Source organism: Schistocerca serialis, chromosome 1 (genome assembly GCF_023864345.2).
Source record: "Schistocerca serialis cubense isolate TAMUIC-IGC-003099 chromosome 1, iqSchSeri2.2, whole genome shotgun sequence".
Lineage (NCBI taxonomy): Eukaryota > Metazoa > Arthropoda > Insecta > Orthoptera > Acrididae > Schistocerca > Schistocerca serialis.
In genome coordinates, this window is record NC_064638.1 from 243,600,530 (window position 1) to 243,621,770 (window position 21,241).

Consider the following 21,241-nt stretch of genomic DNA (forward strand, 5'->3'; position numbering starts at 1 on the left):
TGTACATAATGTGTTTCTTTCACTTTTCATAAGTGGTGTAAACTACTAGAGTCATTCAATCATTGCTTCTCTTTTCAGTTGCTGGCATAGGTGACATAAGAAATGATAATGATGGAGAGCATGTATCTGCTCACTGTAGTAGTACTGTACTGCGCCAGTGTAGTGAGTGGTTGCTGGAATTATGGTCAAAGAACAAGAAGGGTGGGCTACCTTTCTCTAGTTCTGCACTTGGATCACTAGCATTCATAAGGGAGCACACTGACCTAATGACTAAACATTTCAGAGCTAAGTCAGTGAATGACACAATTGTTCCAGAAGGTAAGAGACTGCATTTACAAGAAGAGTGTAGGCAAAACACACATCCTTAGGATGTAGAATAATGAGCAGCCTTGGTACCTGTTAGAACCGTATTTACAATTGGAAGTAAGCCAGCCAGAAACAGAGTACATTAATGCTCGACACTAACAAACTTTTCACAAATTCTGAAACAGCAACCAACTGGCAGTTCCTGCACATTGAAAAACTTAATCACACCTGTTGCTAGTGGTTCAGTTATCTCTAATTGTGCACTGAGATGTAGAATATCCTACTCAAAATCCAACCCTATTCCCCCCCCCCCCCCCCCCCCCCAAATAGTGCTATGTTGCCCTCTTAGCTTATGCAGTATCCTACCCCATCTTTGTGCTGTTGCTGCTCCCAATTCTGATTCCCTCAGATCATTCTGTGTGCACAACCTATATGAAAAACAGCCTCATACACTAACCCACCATACACTACTGCAATTCACTGACAGGAATTTTCAACCTAATCAAAGGTAGGGCCATATGGGTAATCAGGTACATCCTTCCATCTGTACTGCAATTATTGTGCAATGTGGTGTGATAACTAACCCACTGTTGAACAACTACTTTATGGTTAACTGCTTACTCAACCATCCAAAGGTGTGCACCACCCAATTAGATCTGCCTCCCCCCTGTCCCCCTCCCCCCCTCCCCCCCCCCCCCCCATCTTCCCAGTACCAGTACTAGTACCAGTTTCTGTGAACTGTCCAGATGAGAACACCCTCCAAAACATACTCCATTATCATAGTCTCCATATTCTAAACCTTCAACAGTTCCCACTCTCAGCTTTTAAACTCTCTTATCTTCATTCTGTCCTCCCCCTATCATTTTCTCTTCTATTGTGTTCCTTCCCTGACTCGGTACTGCCCACCCTTACATTGCTCTACCCCTTCTACTTTTTTATTGCTACCATAAATAACCCCCCCCCTCCCCCCCCCCCCCCCTCCCACACACACACACACACACACACCTTTTTACCTCTTGTTTCCTACACTTCTGTCTGCCTGGGCAACCACTCATAACCAGCACCCTTTTTTGTTTTATTTTATTTATTTGTTTATTTATTTTTGCTTTGAATATCCATTATCACATCATACTTCTCATGCATTCATTAAAAAAAAAATAGATTAATTGTACAGATAGCTGCTATCTACTGGTTATCAGGGCATCTCCAGTATTCCCGAGTGTCATATCCAGCAAAAAAGTTTACATATGCATTTGCTGTATTAAAAATGCAATTAAGTCTGTTTTGTCATTCTCTGATGATCCACTGTGAATATAGGACAGCGACCAGTCAAATATTTACCAAGGAAAATCGCCAAACAGCCGTATGTTTTGACAAGTTATTTTATTTAGACTACCAGTTTCAGCATCTCAGTTATGTCATCTTCAGGCTCCTATGCACTCTGTGTATAGACAACCAGATATATCGACATTTGGATAACTGTAGCCATCAATATCTGGATTCTGTGAATTCATTTTTGGAGTGTTTACTTCCAAGACTTGACAACAACTTATTGAAATGCTGAGACTGGTTGTCTAAATGAAATAACTTCTTGAAACATATGGCTCTTTGGCGAATTTCCTTGGTAAAAATGTTTTGTCATTTGTGCCTTCATAATAACAAGACCTACAAATATAACACAGATCCTGTCACACCACACGATGACAGAGAATATAAGTTGGAAAAATATTTCCTCTGTATCTTGTGGGTTTTTTGTGATAACTGGTTGTTTTTATACATAATTAATTCTATTCCGTGTAAACTGGATTCATCCATAAATAGTGTTTTTGGAAGCAAATCACAAATGGTACTTAATCAGTAACAAACTTAAAATCAAGCACTATTGTTTATAATGTAACAATGTTGCACACACAAGCTTTCTGCACACAATTCTTGCCATGCCTATGTCCACTGAAGAAAGGAAGGGGTTTAATGACCCTTTGACAAGTTCATTAGAGACTGAGCACAAACTTGGATCTCAAAAAGGATGATAAAGGAAATTGGTCGTTTCCTTTTCAAGGGAAACAACCTGACATTTTCCTTCAGCAACTTTTGGAAGAACCACAGGAAACTGAGCCTTACCACTGTGCCACCTCACCTGGAGTGTCCATCAAACCTTTAGAAAAGCAGAGAATCACTGCCTACTAGTTTCAGGACCTCAATCGATTATGTTAACAACATGTTGCTGTCACTGCACATTTCATTTTTTCAGCTCTCTGAAGTTATTACTAAGCCTATATCTCCATTACAGAATTGCTGCAAACATATCGTTGGCTAGTATGTTGGCTGCTGCAGGCAACAGAAGAGAAACTAAGGAAACAAGGCCGTCAGCTTTCTGAATGTGAAGTGTTCTGTGCAGCACCACTGGCAAGAGCATATATCGAAGTAAGTTTGTTGTGTAGCTGTAAAGTCTTGTAATAGCATATGTGTTATTACTAAAAGATAGTCATACCATTCTAACTGTTGTGTTGGATCTCTTTGATTTTCTTCATGCTTAAAGGATTTAAAGTCAGTGCCAAGATATCAGTTTCATTAAAGCAGTAAGGCACACTTCCAAAAAACACTAAAAAATTGACTTTGAAGATTTGATGATCCAAGGGCTGAATTAGTGCAAGAATTTAGAATAATAGAGAACTGAAGAACCCTGATAGTGTAACATATTCATTTGTTATAAGTACAGCTGGATTGACACAATTTATACCTCACAATCTCTAGCTGATGGAGTTCTAGCTGACTGCCTTCCGTGACCACCCAGCATATCATATCCAACAGAGTGCTTTTACGGGAAGAGGAGCATGGAAAACTAAATGCATTATCTTGCAAGATCCTTAGTTGACATCTTTGGTAGTACAGAATTGGAACAGGATGCAAGTTACATGCCACACAGTACCTTAGTTTTACAGTGGCAAAATCACACACAAGAATTTTATTTCTTAGCATTACATCACTTATACAGTGACCTTGCTGATTTACTTGGCAGATTAAAGCCAAAATCATTAATATAACCAGGAAACACAGCTGGATTCAGAATTAGATCAAGGGGCATCACATGCATGTGGGAACACGTCACCATGACAGGAGCTGCAAATAATATGTAGGAATCTAATAGAGAACTATCAGTAAAATGACAGAACTGTACCTTGCATTTCATTTCATTTAATGCAAGCAAGTGAACCATGAAGCAACATTTCATCAAGCAGTCCTCCACTGAACTTGATGGCTGCACTGTTATTGAGGAACGGCTGGAGAAGATAGGCAACCTGACAACAATTACAGAGACACAAAAATATATAATTCATGAGATCCTTTTCAAAAGAAGAATTGCTCTGTGTCCTCAAAAATGGCTCCACAGAATGAGGTTGCAGGAACTGACAGCCGGTGGCTGAGATTAAATTATTTACAGAATGGCAAATGTCCAGTCAAAAATGGTGTTGCAGGAAATGATAGAACTGTATCAAAAGACAGCCAATCCTGGATGCAAAATGACCAACATTGTAGCGGAATGTTGAGATCTTGGGAAGCTCACACACTCCTGGTGGTCACTTTTTCAGACCTTCAAAAAGTGTACAACAGACTCAAATAGAACTCCCATTTCTATGTCACATATAAACCAGGTTTTGACAGAGCATTTACCACTGTAAACAAATGTATGCTCACTGCTAGAACCAAAATCATTTGACATCTTCACAGCCCATATCCAACTCTGAAGGGGCTTGAGACAGGGCTGTCCTTTGTCAGCGTGACTATGCCCCAGACTTTTAAGAACCCTGCTGAAGTGCCTGTGAGATGAACTGTCAGGAATTAGCATCTTTGGTGTAAAAACTGTTGTGCACATTTATGCTAATGACCTTAGCAGTTCACTGAACAGCCAAGACTGTGACACGTGAGTTGAACAAATCATAGATGAGTATCAGCACACAAAAATAAATCTGCCATTATCACCCTGGGTCCAACAGTTCAACGTGGTAATCTGAGAACCAATAGAATGCAGTTGACTCAAGATGCCAATTGCTTAATGGTCATTATAGCTATGCAAGAAGACAAGATAGAACAGTATTAGAGAGGAAAAGTATGACTAATTGAATCTTTGTTATGGAAATAGCATCTGCACTACTTGAACCTTACAGTCTTGTGAAATTCAGTCACATTGCAACTATCTTCCGTATGCCATGCAGTTTTGCAAGATAGGTCATGGCATCAATGGTGTAGCACACATGGAGTCCAAATCTTTTTCAGATTACCCTTTCTTACAATTGTCTTCCCCTCTACCACAGTAGAAGCCTTGGCTTGCACAACCTTTGTAAACACTGTATGGCCTCACATATTTATTAATAACAACAAAGGTAGTAGAACAGGGAGATGGTTTAGTACATGTCAGTCTATAGATGCCAGGTTGCCAATAAACCTCGATGTAGTCCGATCAGCACAAACTATTAGGGGTGTTCAAAAGAAAATTGCAAAGCAACACTGCAAGTATAATTGAAGTATTTATTCAAAAGTAATCACCGGAGGCTTAAGCACAATTATCCCACTGTTTCATGAGCCAAAGGATTCCCTGTTCCCAGAATTCGTGTGGCCAGTCCTCCACTGAGTCCTTAATTTTGTTATCTGAGATGAAGCACTTCCTTTTGCGACCAAACACATCGAATTCGCAGGAAAGCAGAGCTCACCATCTGCAGCATCGTCGACAGGACTGACTGCGGACCTTTGGTACAGAGCCGAGTGGAGGGTCTGAATCAGAGGCTGAGACGGTTCTGCGACCGTGTGGGCTGCAGATTCCTCGACTTGCGCCATAGGGTGGTGGGGTTTCGGGTTCCGCTGAATAGATCAGGAGTCCACTACATGCAACAAGCGGCTACACGGGTAGCAGGGGTTGTGTGGCGTGGGCTGGGCGATTTTTTAGGTTAGATGGCCTTGGGCAAGTACAGAAAGGGCAACAGCCTCAACGGGTGCGGGGCAAAGTCAGGACATGCGGGGACCAAGCAGCAATCGGTATTGTAATTGTCAACTGTCGAAGCTGCGTTGGTAAAGTACCGGAACTTCAAGCGCTGATAGAAAGCACCGAAGCTGAAATCGTTATAGGTACAGAAAGCTGGTGGCTTAAGCCAGAGATAAATTCTGCCGAAATTTTTACAAAGGTACAGACGGTGTTTAGAAAGGATAGATTGCATGCAACCGGTGGTGGAGTGTTCGTCGCTGTTAGTAGTAGTTTATCCTGTAGTGAAGTAGAAGTGAATAGTTCCTGTGAATTATTATGGGTGGAGGTTACACTAAACAACCGAACTAGGTTAATAATTGGCTCCTTTTACCGACCTCCCGACTCAGCAGCATTAGTGGCAGAACAACTGAGAGAAAATTTGGAATACATTTCACATAAATTTTCTCAGCATGTTATAGTCTTAGGTGGAGATTTCAATTTACCAGATATAGACTGGGACAGTCAGATGTTTAGGACGGGTGGTAGGGACAGAGCATCGAGTGACATTATACTGAGTGCACTATCCGAAAATTACCTCGAGCAATTAAACAGAGAACCGACTCATGGAGATAACATCTTGGACCTACTGATAACAAACAGACCGGAACTTTTCGACTCTGTATGTACAGAACAGGGAATCAGTGATCATAAGGCCGTTGCAGCATCCCTGAATATGGAAGTTAATAGGAATATAAAAAAAGGGAGGAAGGTTTATCTGTTTAGCAAGAGTAATAGAAGGCAGATTTCAGACTACCTAACAGATCAAAACGAAAATTTCTGTTCCGACACTGACAATGTTGAGTGTTTATGGAAAAAGTTCAAGGCAATCGTAAAATGCGTTTTAGACAGGTACGTGCCGAGTAAAACTGTGAGGGACGGGAAAAACCCACCGTGGTACAACAACAAAGTTAGGAAACTACTGCGAAAGCAAAGAGAGCTCCACTCCAAGTTTAAACGCAGCCAAAACCTCTCAGACAAACAGAAGCTAAACGATGTCAAAGTTAGCGTAAGGAGGGCTATGCGTGAAGCGTTCATTGAATTCGAAAGTAAAATTCTATGTACCGACTTGACAGAAAATCCTAGGAAGTTCTGGTCTTACGTTAAATCAGTAAGTGGCTCGAAACAGCATATCCAGACACTACGGGATGATGATGGCATTGAAACAGAGGATGACACGCGTAAAGCTGAAATACTAAACACCTTTTTCCAAAGCTGTTTCACAGAGGAAGACCGCACTGCAGTTCCTTCTCTAAATCCTCGCACAAACGAAAAAATGGCTGACATCGAAATAAGTGTCCAAGGAATAGAAAAGCAACTGGAATCACTCAACAGAGGAAAGTCCACTGGACCTGACGGGATACCAATTCGATTCTACACAGAGTACGCGAAAGAACTTGCCCCCTTCTAACAGCCGTGTACCGCAAGTCTCTAGAGGAACGGAGGGTTCCAAATGATTGGAAAAGAGCACAGATAGTCCCAGTCTTCAAGAAGGGTCGTCGAGCAGATGCGCAAACCTATAGACCTATATCTCTGACGTCGATCTCTTGTAGAATTTTAGAACATGTTTTTTGCTCGCGTATCATGTCATTTCTGGAAACCCAGAATCTACTATGTAGGAATCAACATGGATTCCGGAAACAGCGATCGTGTGAGACCCAACTCGCCTTATTTGTTCATGAGACCCAGAAAATATTAGATACAGGCTCCCAGGTAGATGCTATTTTTCTTGACTTCCGGAAGGCGTTCGATACAGTTTCGCACTGTCGCCTGATAAACAAAGTAAGAGCCTACGGAATATCAGACCAGCTGTGTGGCTGGATTGAAGAGTTTTTAGCAAACAGAACACAGCATGTTGTTATCAATGGAGAGACATCTACAGACGTTAAAGTAACCTCTGGCGTGCCACAGGGGAGTGTTATGGGACCATTGCTTTTCACAATATATATAAATGACCTAGTAGATAGTGTTGGAAGTTCCATGCGGCTTTTCGCGGATGATGCTGTAGTATACAGAGAAGTTGCAGCATTAGAAAATTGTAGCGAAATGCAGGAAGATCTGCAGCGGATAGGCACTTGGTGCAGGGAGTGGCAACTGACCCTTAACATAGACAAATGTAATGTATTGCGAATACATAGAAAGAAGGATCCTTTATTGTATGATTATATGATAGCGGAACAAACACTGGTAGCAGTTACTTCTGTAAAATATCTGGGAGTATGCATGCGGAACGATTTGAAGTGGAATGATCATATAAAATTAATTGTTGGTAAGGCGGGTACCAGGTTGAGATTCATTGGGAGAGTACTTAGAAAATGTAGTCCATCAACAAAGGAGGTGGCTTACAAAACACTCGTTCGACCTATACTTGAGTATTGCTCATCAGTGTGGGATCCGTACCAGATCGGTCTGACGGAGGAGATAGAGAAGTCCAAAGAAGAGCGGCGCGTTTCGTCACAGGGTTATTTGGTAACCGTGATAGCGTTACGGAGATGTTTAATAAACTCAAGTGGCAGACTCTGCAAGAGAGGCGCTCTGCATCGCGGTGTAGCTTGCTCGCCAGGTTTCGAGAGGGTGCGTTTCTGGATGAGGTATCGAATATATTGCTTCCCCCTACTTATACCTCCCGAGGAGATCACGAATGTAAAATTAGAGAGATTAGAGCGCGCACGGAGGCTTTGAGACAGTCGTTCTTCCCGCGAACCATACGCGACTGGAACAGGAAAGGGAGGTAATGACAGTGGCACGTAAAGTGCCCTCCGCCACACACCGTTGGGTGGCTTGCGGAGTATCAATGTAGATGTAGATGTAGATGTGATGTCTGGGATGTGGGACAACTGCATCCACACTACAGTTGCCTGAGACTGCAGTCATGTGTGTGAGTTGTGTTTATCTTTGTGTGCGTGTGTGTGTGTGTGGGGGGGGGGGGGGGGAGGAGAACCTGTTTTTAATGAAGACCTTATGGGCCAAAAGCTTTATTTGTGGCAGTCTTTTTGTTATGCCTATGTGCGACTCAGCATCTCCGCTTTATGGTGAGTGGCAACTTTCCTTTTCATACTATTGTTACATTCCATCCTGGATTTTTCATTCTTTTGCTTTATTATTTGGAGCTTAATTACAAAGATCAAAACATCCTGCAACAGCCAATGATGTGACTTTGGTTTGTAGTGTGGATTGCTCCCCTCATGATCAGCACCATTATCACCTTGTGGCCAGACTGGATACTTTTTTATGCCACCAAGCATAATGTTTGGCTAACAGGAATTCTGACATTTTTATAATTATATTCAGTAGAGCAACTGTACAAAAATGCCTTGAACGTTATTGACTTCAACATTCAAACTTCAGGAAGCAATCCAGAGGCAACAACAAACAACTTTTTCATAATTACGTATATGTTGTTCTTGATAAGCTCATACTAGAACAAGGAGCAGAGGCTTCTGCAGCCTGCTTAACGAAATGGGGTGGGGGGGACTGACATACCACTACAACTAGGAGGTTACAGTACAGCATTTCATATACACCTGTGTGTTATTCCAATCCTATAAACAAAACTCAAGATGCTGGACGTCAGGTAACGGTACTATTTTGACATATTTATTAGGAAAAGTACTTGTTTTAGAATGCCACAAGAGTGCTGTCGTGCCAGAAGTTCAGTGTGGTAGATAGATCATCATTAAGTTGCATACAGAATGTCCACAATTTTGAGCTATTAATTCAAAATCATCAACTAGTTGGTCAAGAAATTATTTAAAAAATGCATTTAATGCCAATATAATCACAGATCTCCTGAGAGGATTTTTGTTGAAATTGATAATTGTGTTTTGTCATTTGTGTCTGTAAAACAACAAGGCTACTTGTCAAGTACCACCACACAATGAAACAGAAACGAAGTTAGAAATATGTTTCCCCAGCATCATGTGTGACTTAATTCTCATTAGGTACCTGTTAATTTTTATTTGAATTCTATATTTATTATCAAATTTAACTCTCAAATACAAATACTGAACCTTAATTTTTTTAGTAAAAAACATGGTTTTAATTAGCAGTAGCATGAAAATGTGAGTATTCATACTAAATTAAAATTTGCCGCAAAAAGTTGACAAAAATGAAAATATTATTTCACCATTATTATGATCACAATACTTTTTCATTGAAACAATGGAATAACAACAATTATGTTACACTTTTTAAGTATTTCATATCATGTAGTTAATTCAATTTAGCATAATTTTTGCATTAACACAGTAATTTTTTACCAACTTTATTATCTGAATTAAGATTTTTTTTTAAATTTGTTATTGTTTGATTGAGTTACTTAAGAATTTCCTTTGTTTACCTGGGGCAGCTTGAATATTTACTATGAGATGCACTATTGATTTGTGACATTCTAATTATGCAGGGTCACAGTTATTGAACTATGTGGGGAAAAAAAACATAAATTAGCTAGAAACTACTGCGTGAACACACTTAATTCAACATGTAAACATCACTACAGATATTCAGATGTTTGATCTGCCTGCCATCATTGACAATGATGTGGCACAGACAAATAGCAAAATTCCGCATAACCCAATGAAGTGTCGGAACATCGATGCTGTCGATGACCTGAATGGCTGTTTTCAGCTCAGAAATGGTTTTGGTGTTACTGCTTTACACCTTGTCTTTAATACAGTCCCACAAAAAGAAGTTGCATATGTTCAGATCTGGAGAAAAGGGTGGCCAATCAAGGTCCATGCCAATGGCCTCTGGGTACCACAGAACCAGAATGCGGTCGCCAGAGTGCTCCTCCAGGACATCAAACACTCTCCTCCTTTGATGGGGTTGAACCCTGTCTTGCATGAACCACATCTTGTTGAAACGAGAGTCACTTTGGATAATGTGGATGAAATCATCTTCCAAAACCTTCACGTAGTTTGCTGGTCACCGTGCCATCAAGGGATATCACACTGGTTATTCTGTGACTGGACATTGCACACCACACAGTCACCCCTTGAGAGTGAAAAGACTTCATGATCACGAAATGTGGATTCTCAGTCCCCCAAATGTGCCAATTTTGCTTTTTGATGAACCCATCCAAATGAAAGTGGGGTGTGTCATTAAACCAAACCATACTAACTCCCATCATGCCCCATGACCAACCATGCAGTTTGAAAATCCTAACGCAAGCTATGATTTTATTTCATAGTTCAATAATTCTTACCATGTATATGGGTGATGTATTTCACTGCTGCGTTCGCACGATGTGCTGTAACACAAAGGTGAACTGAATGTACTATATCAATCACCATCAATCTTTCCACTTCATGATGTCTTAACAGCCAGTATTGTCCTGGAGTGGAATAAATGAACCACAACCTTCATCAGGATTTCAACATCCTTTCACCATGCCCATAAATTAGTAACATCTGACCCAAAATCCTTCCCACCCCTCCTAAAGTCAAATTCTGGTGCCTACCCAGTTCACAAAGTCCTAGTCCATCCTTACATGTCGCCTACTCCTATCCCCCAGCCACATAGGTCATATCCTGATGGAAGACCCAATGTGAGACCTGTCACATTTCACCGCCCAGTGCATCCTGTTCCAGGCTTAACATATCCCATTAGAGACAGGACCACCTGCAAAAGCAATAATGTGATATACCAGCTCTGCTGCAATTTCTGCACAGCATGTTATGGGGGTATGGCTTCCAGACAACTGTCCACTCCAATGAATGGTCACTGCCAGACTGAAACCTAGAGCAGAGTTGATCCCCGAGAAGTGGAACATGCTGCTGAGCACACCATGCTCAATTTCAAAAGTCTCATCCAGCCATCCAGTTTTAGGTTTTCTGTGGTTTCCTTAAATTGCTGCAGGCAAATGCCAAGATGGTTAAAGTAAAAAGGCATGGCCAATTACCTTATCCATCCGTGAAACTTTCCAAGCTGCTTTCTGTGAAAGTCAACAGGATGTTAAAACCCTAATCTTCCTTCCTTTCCTCCAGCACCAGCTTTTCTGAAGTGCATGGATGCAACACACCCTTCATTCCTGTAATCCTCTTGGACTCAATCTCATGATAGCTCCCTGCCCCTCACATGCCTCCTACCTAAGGACCCTAATTTCACTCATCCTGACATGCATACAATCTTCCCTTTCCTCTTTTCTGCCACCCACTCCCAGTCCATTCCCCCACATCATCATCATCATAATCATCATGTGCTGCATGAACTCACTAGTGTTGGTGTCTGTGTGTCTCATTCCCATCCTGTACATCTGCCACCTCCCTCTGAATCATCAACTCACCAACCAGCCTTCCCACTGCTTCCTGCCTCCTGTCTCCCCTCTCCCACTCCACACAATTCATCCTCTCACTCTAGGCAATCTATAGAACTTCAGTCCTGGCAGTGTGCATTCAGCTGACACATTGTACAGGTATGTGTGTGAGTGTGTGTGTGTGTGTGTGTGTGTGTGTGTGTGTGTGTGTGTGTTTGTTTGTTTGTTTTTCAGTTGTGTTTTTATGTCTGTCGATAGCTCAAAACTTCTACTATCTGGTAAGTTGTTACCTTGGTGTCTTTACTCGTAAATTCTTTAGAACTTCCCATACCATAAACATTATTTCTGCATTTGTATGTTATTAGCAATGCCATTGTTTACTCTGCATAAGTCATAATACATAAACTGATTAATGTGTCCCTAGTTGTGAATATTTAAAATGACACATCTCTGCCAACAATTTCAGCACATACGTACAAGATACAATATGCATAAGAGATTATTTAAAATTGTCATTCAGACTCAAGAATGAAAGGGACTCACGTTTCACCTCAAGGAGAGACGTGCCTCCCCCTCCTCAAAACAGAGGGAGGGAGAGGGGTCTCTGTCCTCCCTCTGAGTGACCTGCCTTCCCTTTTTAACATTTACCAAACTATACCTCTCTCCTATCCATGGAAGGAATTATCAGTTACTGGAAAGTAGGAAGTCAGCCTGTCTAGCAGTATTAAAAATTTCGCCCCCTAGCCAGAAATTCTGTTTCATAATTTTATAGTTTTCTGGAGTGAGTTTCCCTTTTGATACAAGACTGTGTAAACTGTCTTTCAGCATACAAATTAATACTTCATGTATTGCTGTTAACCTTTTATTTTTAGATTATATTCCACAGTTAATAGCTTTGACTCTGTTATTATAAATAATTGCATAGTACATTTATTATAATAGTTTGTATGAAAGACTGTAGTTTCAAGAATATACCATTTTATAAAACTGACATATTGAGTTGCATGGACTGACATGGCCATTCCAAGTTTTTTATGATATAAATGTTATAATTTATTTTGTCAGTACTTATTTCCTTCTTTATAATTTTCCATATTGCTTTTTATTTATTTTCCAAGTTTTCAATAAGATACTACTAACAGGGGATTCAAAGAATGGAGAAACAGTGTTCTTTCCACTGTGGACGCCTTTGTGAATCTAGAGGACTAACTTTTAATCCTGAGACTAATATCCATAAATCTTGAGACCAGGTCAGTTCTTTTAAAATTTTCCCAGTCATCCCAGAGTAATTAATACAGTTCTCATAACATTCTTGAGCTACAGTATAACTTTGGTTGCTGTCTGGACCTTACCTTGGTGCTTCCTGTTAAAATATCTCTTTTGCACCACCTCACTTATAGCTACTGCATCTGTATCATCGAAAAGTCCAGTTTCTTCAAAAGGGATATCACTCATGGGCAAACTTCATCATATAAAAACTTAACATTGTTGGCTGTCATATGTACAAAATATTGAGTACAGATAAACAATGCACAAGGTAGGAAGCTAAGAAAGGAAACCGCAGATATATTTAAAGCACATAATTACATCGGCATGTGGTTTCCGCTAAGTTAAAGGGTTCGGGCAGTGAATTTTTTGACATATGGAAGTAATTTTTAATGTTTATTTTTGCTGAATTATTGACACTTTTTAAAAATATAGATATATAGTTTTTACGTGGCACTGGAAAGAGGATTACAGAAAGTATGTAATGTGACCAAATCATAACAAGATAATAGCGCTGCAAGACACTGTCAGGCTGTTAAGAAAAGAGATCCCACAAATATATCGTTCATCTGTTTTTTATCTAAATGCTAGCCTTGAGCAATGATGCATGCTGTAAAACAATTTCAGCGGACAATATGCGTATAGAATTTTATCTGAACTTGTTCCTGCACAGGCCCCAGCTATAAGGCAATTCATATCTTTGGCAGTTGTCATTGTTTGCTTGTAGACATTTTAATTTTCCACATAAATGAAAGTGCAGAGCTGTATAGGTCATTTTGTTTTTCCTGAAGGACTGGCCCAACAATCTCCAAACGTTCTGTTAAGAGGGTCTGTGATTATCTGTGTAGAATGGGTGGGATATCAATCATGTTGGTACCATATAGATTCCCTTTTGTCCTGTGAAATGTCTTGCAACAATTGTGCCTTTTCTGTTGGGCATGGTAGATACTCATTTTCATTGAGTCCCATCAGTAAAACAGTCACCAATTATGTGATTCTTGAGAAGTGCCCACCACTTGTTGATAGGCCAAGGCTGTTATTTTTGGAAATTTGTGGTCAGTTCCTGTGGGACCAAACTGCTGAGGTTATCAATCCCTAGGCTTACACACTACTTAACCTGACTTAAACTAAGTTACACTAAGGACTCGAACCTCCAATGGGAGGAGACGTGTGAACCATGGCAAGGCGCCTAGATCGTGCAGCTACCCCACGCGACTGGCTGTTATTTATTCATTTCTCTCAGCCAGTGTAACAGTAGTGTGTTTTGCAAACATTGATTTGTCCAAAGTTCGTAAAGGATTCTTCATCTGTAAACAAAATTTCGCACAGAAACAGAAGATCTCTTTGCAGTTTTCATAGACACCATTTACAGAACTGTAACCAATTTTGAAAGTCATTCATTTGAAGCTGTTGATGGAGAAAAATGTGGAAAGGGTCAAGTGCATAGAATTAATTTTCACTCTGCAACAGAGTGTGCACTAACCTGAAACTTTCTGATGGATTAAAACTGTGTGCCAGACCAGGACTCAAACCTGACATCTTTGCCTTTCGTGACTGAATTATCCTAGCATGATGAACAACCCACCTCACAGCTTTACTTTTGCCAATACCTCATATCTCTTATCTTCTAAAGTTGACAGAAATTCTCCTGCAACCTTGTGGGACTAGAATGCCTGGAAAAAAGGATAAGCTGTGAGGGCAGGTCATGAGTCATCCTTGGATGATTAGTTGCTGGAGCACTTGCTCACAAAAGGCAAAGGTCCCACGTACAAGTCCCAGTCAAGCACACAATTTTAGCCTGCCAACAAGTTTCAAGATTAAGGGTGTTGGGTTGTAATATTCACAGGACATTTCCTTGGCTGATCTCAGTCACACATCACACTGCTTCAGAGTGACATGTGGATTGTGCATTACTGCTGCTAAAATGGATGTTATATTTCTCTAACCAATTCCTATGCATTTTTGTTGATGTATTTTATTCTTACCTTTCAGCATACAGCTACATCACTGCCCTAACAGTTTGGTGACATTCATCTTAAACTTCACTTTTTGTCTGCACATTGTGAAAGTCTGAATAGTTTGATCACTCCAGCAGCAAAGCAAAGACTGATAGGTTTCAAGTACACAAGTGAACATACCAACTATACTGAGTTATATGTTTGCATACATTTGGTACAGTAGGGCAATTGTTTGTGTCACTGTTACATTGTTACTGTTTGATCAAGCTACACAACTTATATCACTAAAGCTCTCTTCGAATGCTCTTTCCAATTGTACACAATAAAGCATACAGTTCCATAAAAAATAACAAAAGTTCAAAATACGCCACTGTTATAATTCAGCAGCTATGATATTTTATTAATGCCTGTCAGGAAATTAGCAACATGTTCCACTATAACTTCTTGAAAACCACACATTGGTGTGAGTGTAGTTGTGGTGGCCTGTTTTAACTACCTCACTGTGTATATGTCACACAAAATGGAGCTGCAATACACATTCTGTGACAATGTGAAAGTTAACATAATGTTTGCAGATAGTTTAGACACTTTCTCCCACTACTACTGTTTCAAATCACTACAGTTGGACCGGCAGATCAACACACAAATGGTTTCCATTATATGCATGCCATTAATTAACATATAATGGCTTTTACTGTATTTCTTTCAGAATTCATATTTTTTCCAAACCACCCCACTCATCTTGAAAAGTTGTATGAGTCTTGTGATAACTATGTCCCATCTTTGACTAATCTACCATATATTTCAGGCTTTTTAATGACCCTCTTGTTTTTTTTAACTTATCTCTTATTATTGTGTTAATTCATTTTTAACTGTAATTTTTACTGTTCTGTCCCTCTTCATTCTGTACTATTGTTATGCCTTTGACTTCCAAGTGATTTTTCTATTTAGATTTCAATAAATTTTCCACTTATCACACTCTGCTATACTTCTAATATTGTTTTGGTAACTGCCTCTTTTTCCTCAAACTTAACTGTATTGCATTTAATTGGCAGAAATGTGAAAAAATATAGTGCTCATTTTTAAGTTAAAAATACACAAAAATAAACATGCTTAAACTGCCACTTTGCCAGGGAAAAAAGAAATAAGCACTATTGGATCAGTTATCGAAGAACTATTTTGAGTGAAAAAAAGTTTATGGCTTGTGGTTAAAAACCTTGAAGGCAAAACTCAATTTCAGAAGTCTGTATATGCACTTGTGCTTGTTGAATATAAAGTGATTCAAGAAATTCATAGATTACTTTGTTTTCAGTACCTAGTAAAGCCACTGTCAATAATATTAATCTTCTGTTTCAGCACTTTATCTTGCAGAAATTTGTGGAAAAAGCAAACAGTGCAAACAATCATTCTGTGAAGGTTGTTCTCCGTAAACTGTGTTCCCTGTACGGTGTATGGTCTCTTGAAAAGCACCTGCCCTTCCTCTACCAAGGTACATACACGATAATGAAATGTGATGAATAAGTTACCAAAACTATACCTTATAATAGAAACTGAGTAGCGGAACTACAATAATTTGCAATGAGAAAGTTATAGTTAATACCTTTGCTCAAACACTATGAGAATTACTTACATCTTATCTCACTTCTGCTGTTTATGACTAGTAATTATTTTTAACAGGTGGCTACATGAGTGACCGTGAGCCAGCACATTTCATACAAGAAGGCCTCTTACAACTCTGTGAACAACTGAAATCTGAAGCTATTAGTCTGGTGGATGCTCTGGCCCCTCCAGATAGGCTTTTGTCATCTGTGTTGGGACAGTCTGATGGACATGTATATCGTAATATGCAAGCTTCATTCTTCAGCAATCCACAGACCTTTGAACGGCCAGCTTGGTGGAAAGATGTTGTGTTTTGGCAGCACTCAAAACTCTGAAGAATTTTCTATGAAATGGCTTGAATTTCATATTTGATGTTCATATACAAAATAATTCACTCTCAGGTGATTGGAATTATGTATATAAATTAGTTTCCTCATGCACAAAGAACAGTATCCCTACTGCCTATTTATAAAACATTAAGTTGGCTTAAAACTGGGACTTACATATTCATATTTTTTATAGAAAACCTTTCACAAACATTCTTTTACAAAAAGAAACTTAAATCAGTTACTTGAACTGGAGATTATAAGAGAGAGACACTTTTAGTATCACTTCAAAATGTGTCCCAGTGTCATGCGAAACTTAAGAAACAAGTAGCTCTCACTTTCTGCAGTCCCAGTGTTAGACGTATAATGGGAGGTGAACGAAACTGCTTACATGTGAATAAAAAGAGACAGAAGGAATTCATGTTTTAGTACAGCAACCAATATGGTTGTCATTCATTTACTCTGAAGATACATTTTCAAGTCAGAAATAAGATTGATAATATCTGCCACTTGAATGTTTAATTCTTACTACTGAAAAAGAAAGTGGTCAATAGAAAGATTTGTACAAAGCTATATTTTTAATAAGAATATATTTTTTTATATGTGGTGAAATAAAATTTTATATTTGTCTATTTTTAAAGGGGGTATTTTTGTACACTTGAACAATTATGTGATTGAATAAATAATATATCTTGCTGTTGGATTTCTGCCTGTTGGCTAGCCACGTGATTATATTTGTCATAATTTAAGTTAAATTTTGATGAGTTATGATACTTCTCCATCTGTTTCTACATCAGTGGTATTTCCACTTCAGTAATAGTACTTTTTTATATTTGGTACCAAAAAGTTGCTTTCTCTGAAATAGACTGAATCATCAGGAAATTTACATTTATGTACATTTGTAGATTATTAGAACAATACTATGAAATACTAGTATACATGCGGCCAAAGGGGTTGAAAACTTTTATGTTTGATGTACATATTGGTTACTGACGTGCACAGAATAACATACAAAAACCAATTGAGCACAATATGACTTTCAACAGTGAAAACAGTACACATAAAACCCACTAAAAATACAGTACACAGCATCTTATTTGGTTTACAAGTTGTGTGTAAAGTTTTGATCCCCTTACAGTACATTATATGTAGTAGTAGGGCCAGAGATCTCTCTCTATGCATACAGTACATAAAAATTTTTACCGGATGTTGCATGATGGAAAATTAAAGTTCAGATAATTAAGTCTAGAACACGGAATTTTCTTCTCTAAAATTGCTTCACTAGAGAAAGTCACATAGCAGTTCCTACTTAAGAAAATTACAAGGGTTCAAAAATAAAGGAATAAGAGAAATTCAGTTCCTATATATGAACATTGCCTGGTTCAAAAATTACTTATAAAGGGTGATCAAAAAGTTTCCATCCAGAGTCAGTATGCCGATCAGGCAAAATTGCCATGAGCATTGAGGCAATTGTCCCATCAATGCACCATGTTGAAGATACTCATTTGGTAAAACACTGTATCCTTCTAAGTGAAGAAATCCATAACTTCCTCCCGTACATTCTCATCTGACAAGAGTCTTCAGCCCTTCAAGGTCTTTTTGCAGGGATCAGAGGCATGATAATCACATGGGGAGATATGGATATAGGTCAGTTGCTCAGTAGTGTTGCACTTGAGTTGGTGTAACTTCTGCATTATAACATTTGCAATATGAGGACATGTGTTGTTATGAAGCAGCAGCACCCTTTGTCACATTTGTTTTCAACAGATATGATGCCCCATATGCATTCTTCATTCTCAAACTGATGCCTATCACAGATTGCCCTCTAGTAGTCAACAAAAGAACAATTGCACATTAGTCCTGTTTGGAAGCAATTGGTAATAATGTCTCCGTAGTTCATGTTCCCGCATTTGCCTCGCACATGATTGCCAAATTCATCTCCTGCCCACATGTCAGTACTTCTGTACTCATGTTGGAATAGCAGTACATTGCATATATGATTAATAATATTTGTGCCTACACCAGCTAAATGTATTCAAATGAAATATATGGGAAGCTGATGCTTTCTAGTTATATTAAATAGCTACTGTTCATTTGAAACTGGTAGCTTAATATATACGTAAATGGTATTTTTCAAAGAAAATAGTTATGTACATCTGTTACAATAAAGGTCTGTTTGTGTTACACTACTACTTATGATGCAGTTTATTCTAAACATTGCTGTTTGCTACATAATTAGAAAATTTCACTCCTGAATCTAGGCAATCCGGTAATTTTTAGGTGTAGTGGCTGATGGAGATTTATTTATAATTCTCTTTCGAGTTTGTATGGATTCCCAAATACGTCGTTTATATTAGATGGGGGGTTGTTGAATACCTTAGTGACAGAGTATGGAACTCCTATTTGAACCCATATACAGAGGCAGAGTCTGCATAATAATTATTTTGTGTTTTGTAGTGTGATTATGGAATTCATAATTCAGCAGAAACTGATTTTTATGATCGGCAACAGATACCATTAAGAAGTAAATGCTCAAGGAAGTGAGCATAATAACTCCAAGACCCTTAACACATTGACTGCTGCACATTTAACACTGGATGTTTCACCATCAGGCCAGCAATCAAGCATAACACTCTGCTCTGACCAGTGATGGCCTCGTGGCAGTCAACGTGTTTAAGAGGTCTCCATAAGATGTACAATCATCTCTTTTACACAATATTATTATTGCCTGCTTTTGGTCAATAAATATTTATTTACTTTAGGTGCATTTCTCCATAATTCCATAAGACCACATAAAGTGAAGGTATGTAAAATGAGCAAGTTGACACACTTGGTTTAGATCAGCAACTTTAGGTGCAAAGCTTGTCAAAGGTCTTTTGCACCATTCCCCGTCACCCTATTTTAATTTGTTACCCAGCTGAATCCCAAGGAACTTTGCATGCATGCTATGTTCCATTTTGGGTATGGTCAACAATGGATATTTCTAGTACTACCGGGTCTTTTTTGCTTCTTTGAAATTGCATAATATGACTCTTTATGAAATTATGACATTGACTTCAGTGAACCAGTTATATGCCTGTTCAACTATCATTTGGTTTATGTCTGATAAGATTCACTATGGGGCCTTGTTAGCATACTTGTACCAGCAGCAGACATTGCAGTTGTGGAACCATTGTTTAAAGATCATTTGTAGCCTATTGGTTAAGAACAAGAACGGACCCAGTACCAGTCTTTGTAGTCATCATATGTTTTGTTCCCCATTTGGAGTTTACTTTTATTCCTGTGACATAATCTATCACTATAACCTTCTGCTTTCTGTTAGGTAAGACTTTTATGCAAGAGGGATCCCATTACATTTTAGTTTGTCTAGTAGATTTAATGATTCTCACAATAAAAGGTATTTACAGGTCACAGAATATATGTAGATGGTAATTTTTTCATGTTTGTTTCTACTAGGACTTGGTTTCTGAGCTCTTGCATGACTGTCTCTATTGAGAATCTTTTGCAAAAGTCAAACTGAGAGATTTGCGACAACAATGAGGAAGTAATCACTGACTCTGGAGGACAGTGATTTCAGTGTGTGATCATTTTTGCCAGTTATGTTTTGAGCACTTAACTTCACTCACATCACTATTTTTATTTGTTTCTCGATTACCGTATTTACTCGAATCTAAGCCGCACTTTTTTTCCAGTTTTTGTAATCCAAAAAACCGCCTGTGGCTTAGAATCGAGTGCAAAGTAAGCAGAAGTTCTGAAAAATGTTGGTAGGTGCCGCCACAACTATCTTCTGCCGTCGAATATATGTAGCGCTACACAGGCAAAAAAAGGTGTAAGACGAGCTTTTTTCTCCGCCCCGAGTTTCGACCACTGCATTTTCATACATTATCCAACGAAGTAAATACAAATTCTGTGTTGTTCATCTTCGAATGTAGCAGCATTTCAATGTACTACGAAAATCCGACTGGCATGACTCTTTGGGATGTTTGTCAATATGGCCAACTCTACGTTCTGAATTTTTTCCTACCTGTGAGAAGAGATGGTTGCTAATAGGATCTTTTATGAATTGCGAATCACATGCAGCATTCTCTTCAACGTAAGAATAATACGAATATAAACATTTTGCCATGTATTCTTTCGTGTTTGCTGCTATCTCATTTAAATCCTGTCTGCGTAATAACCTAAGAAACTAGTGTGAGACAGCAGCAAATGCGGAAGAATATACAATCATGTCATGTTTATATTCGTATTATTCTTATGCCTAATAGTGATACAATCAGAAATGAAGCACGGCAATTGACTACATTTTTAAATCTAAGATGACTCTAATTTCCATGCAGAATGTAATGTACAAAAGAGGCGTCTGCAAAGATTTTCAAACGGAGAAAATTTTTAGCTAAGCTCTCGTTCAGAACATCTATCATACGCAGTCTATCATTTGGTTCTTGTTGATCATTATCAAAGAAAGCAGCAGTGTAAGTAACAACAAATAGCAGTCTCTTGTCATTGTTTCACAATTCCT

General features: G+C 38.9%; 1 protein-coding gene across 4 annotated transcripts in view; it reads left to right on the top strand.

Annotated features, from left to right (window-relative positions):
- LOC126466919 (peroxisomal acyl-coenzyme A oxidase 3-like) overlaps positions 1 to 17,425 on the top strand; it is a 76,620-nt gene extending 59,195 nt beyond the window's left edge. For all 4 annotated transcript variants that reach the window (XM_050096424.1, XM_050096421.1, XM_050096423.1 and 1 more), the window contains 4 exons: positions 79 to 318; positions 2,597 to 2,730; positions 16,154 to 16,286; positions 16,475 to 17,425. In XM_050096424.1, coding sequence (XP_049952381.1) covers positions 79 to 318; positions 2,597 to 2,730; positions 16,154 to 16,286; positions 16,475 to 16,731 — 764 coding nt within the window. In that variant the 3' untranslated portion in view covers positions 16,732 to 17,425. The remainder of the gene's footprint in view (positions 1 to 78; positions 319 to 2,596; positions 2,731 to 16,153; positions 16,287 to 16,474) is intronic.
- Positions 17,426 to 21,241: the final 3,816 nt, after the last annotated feature.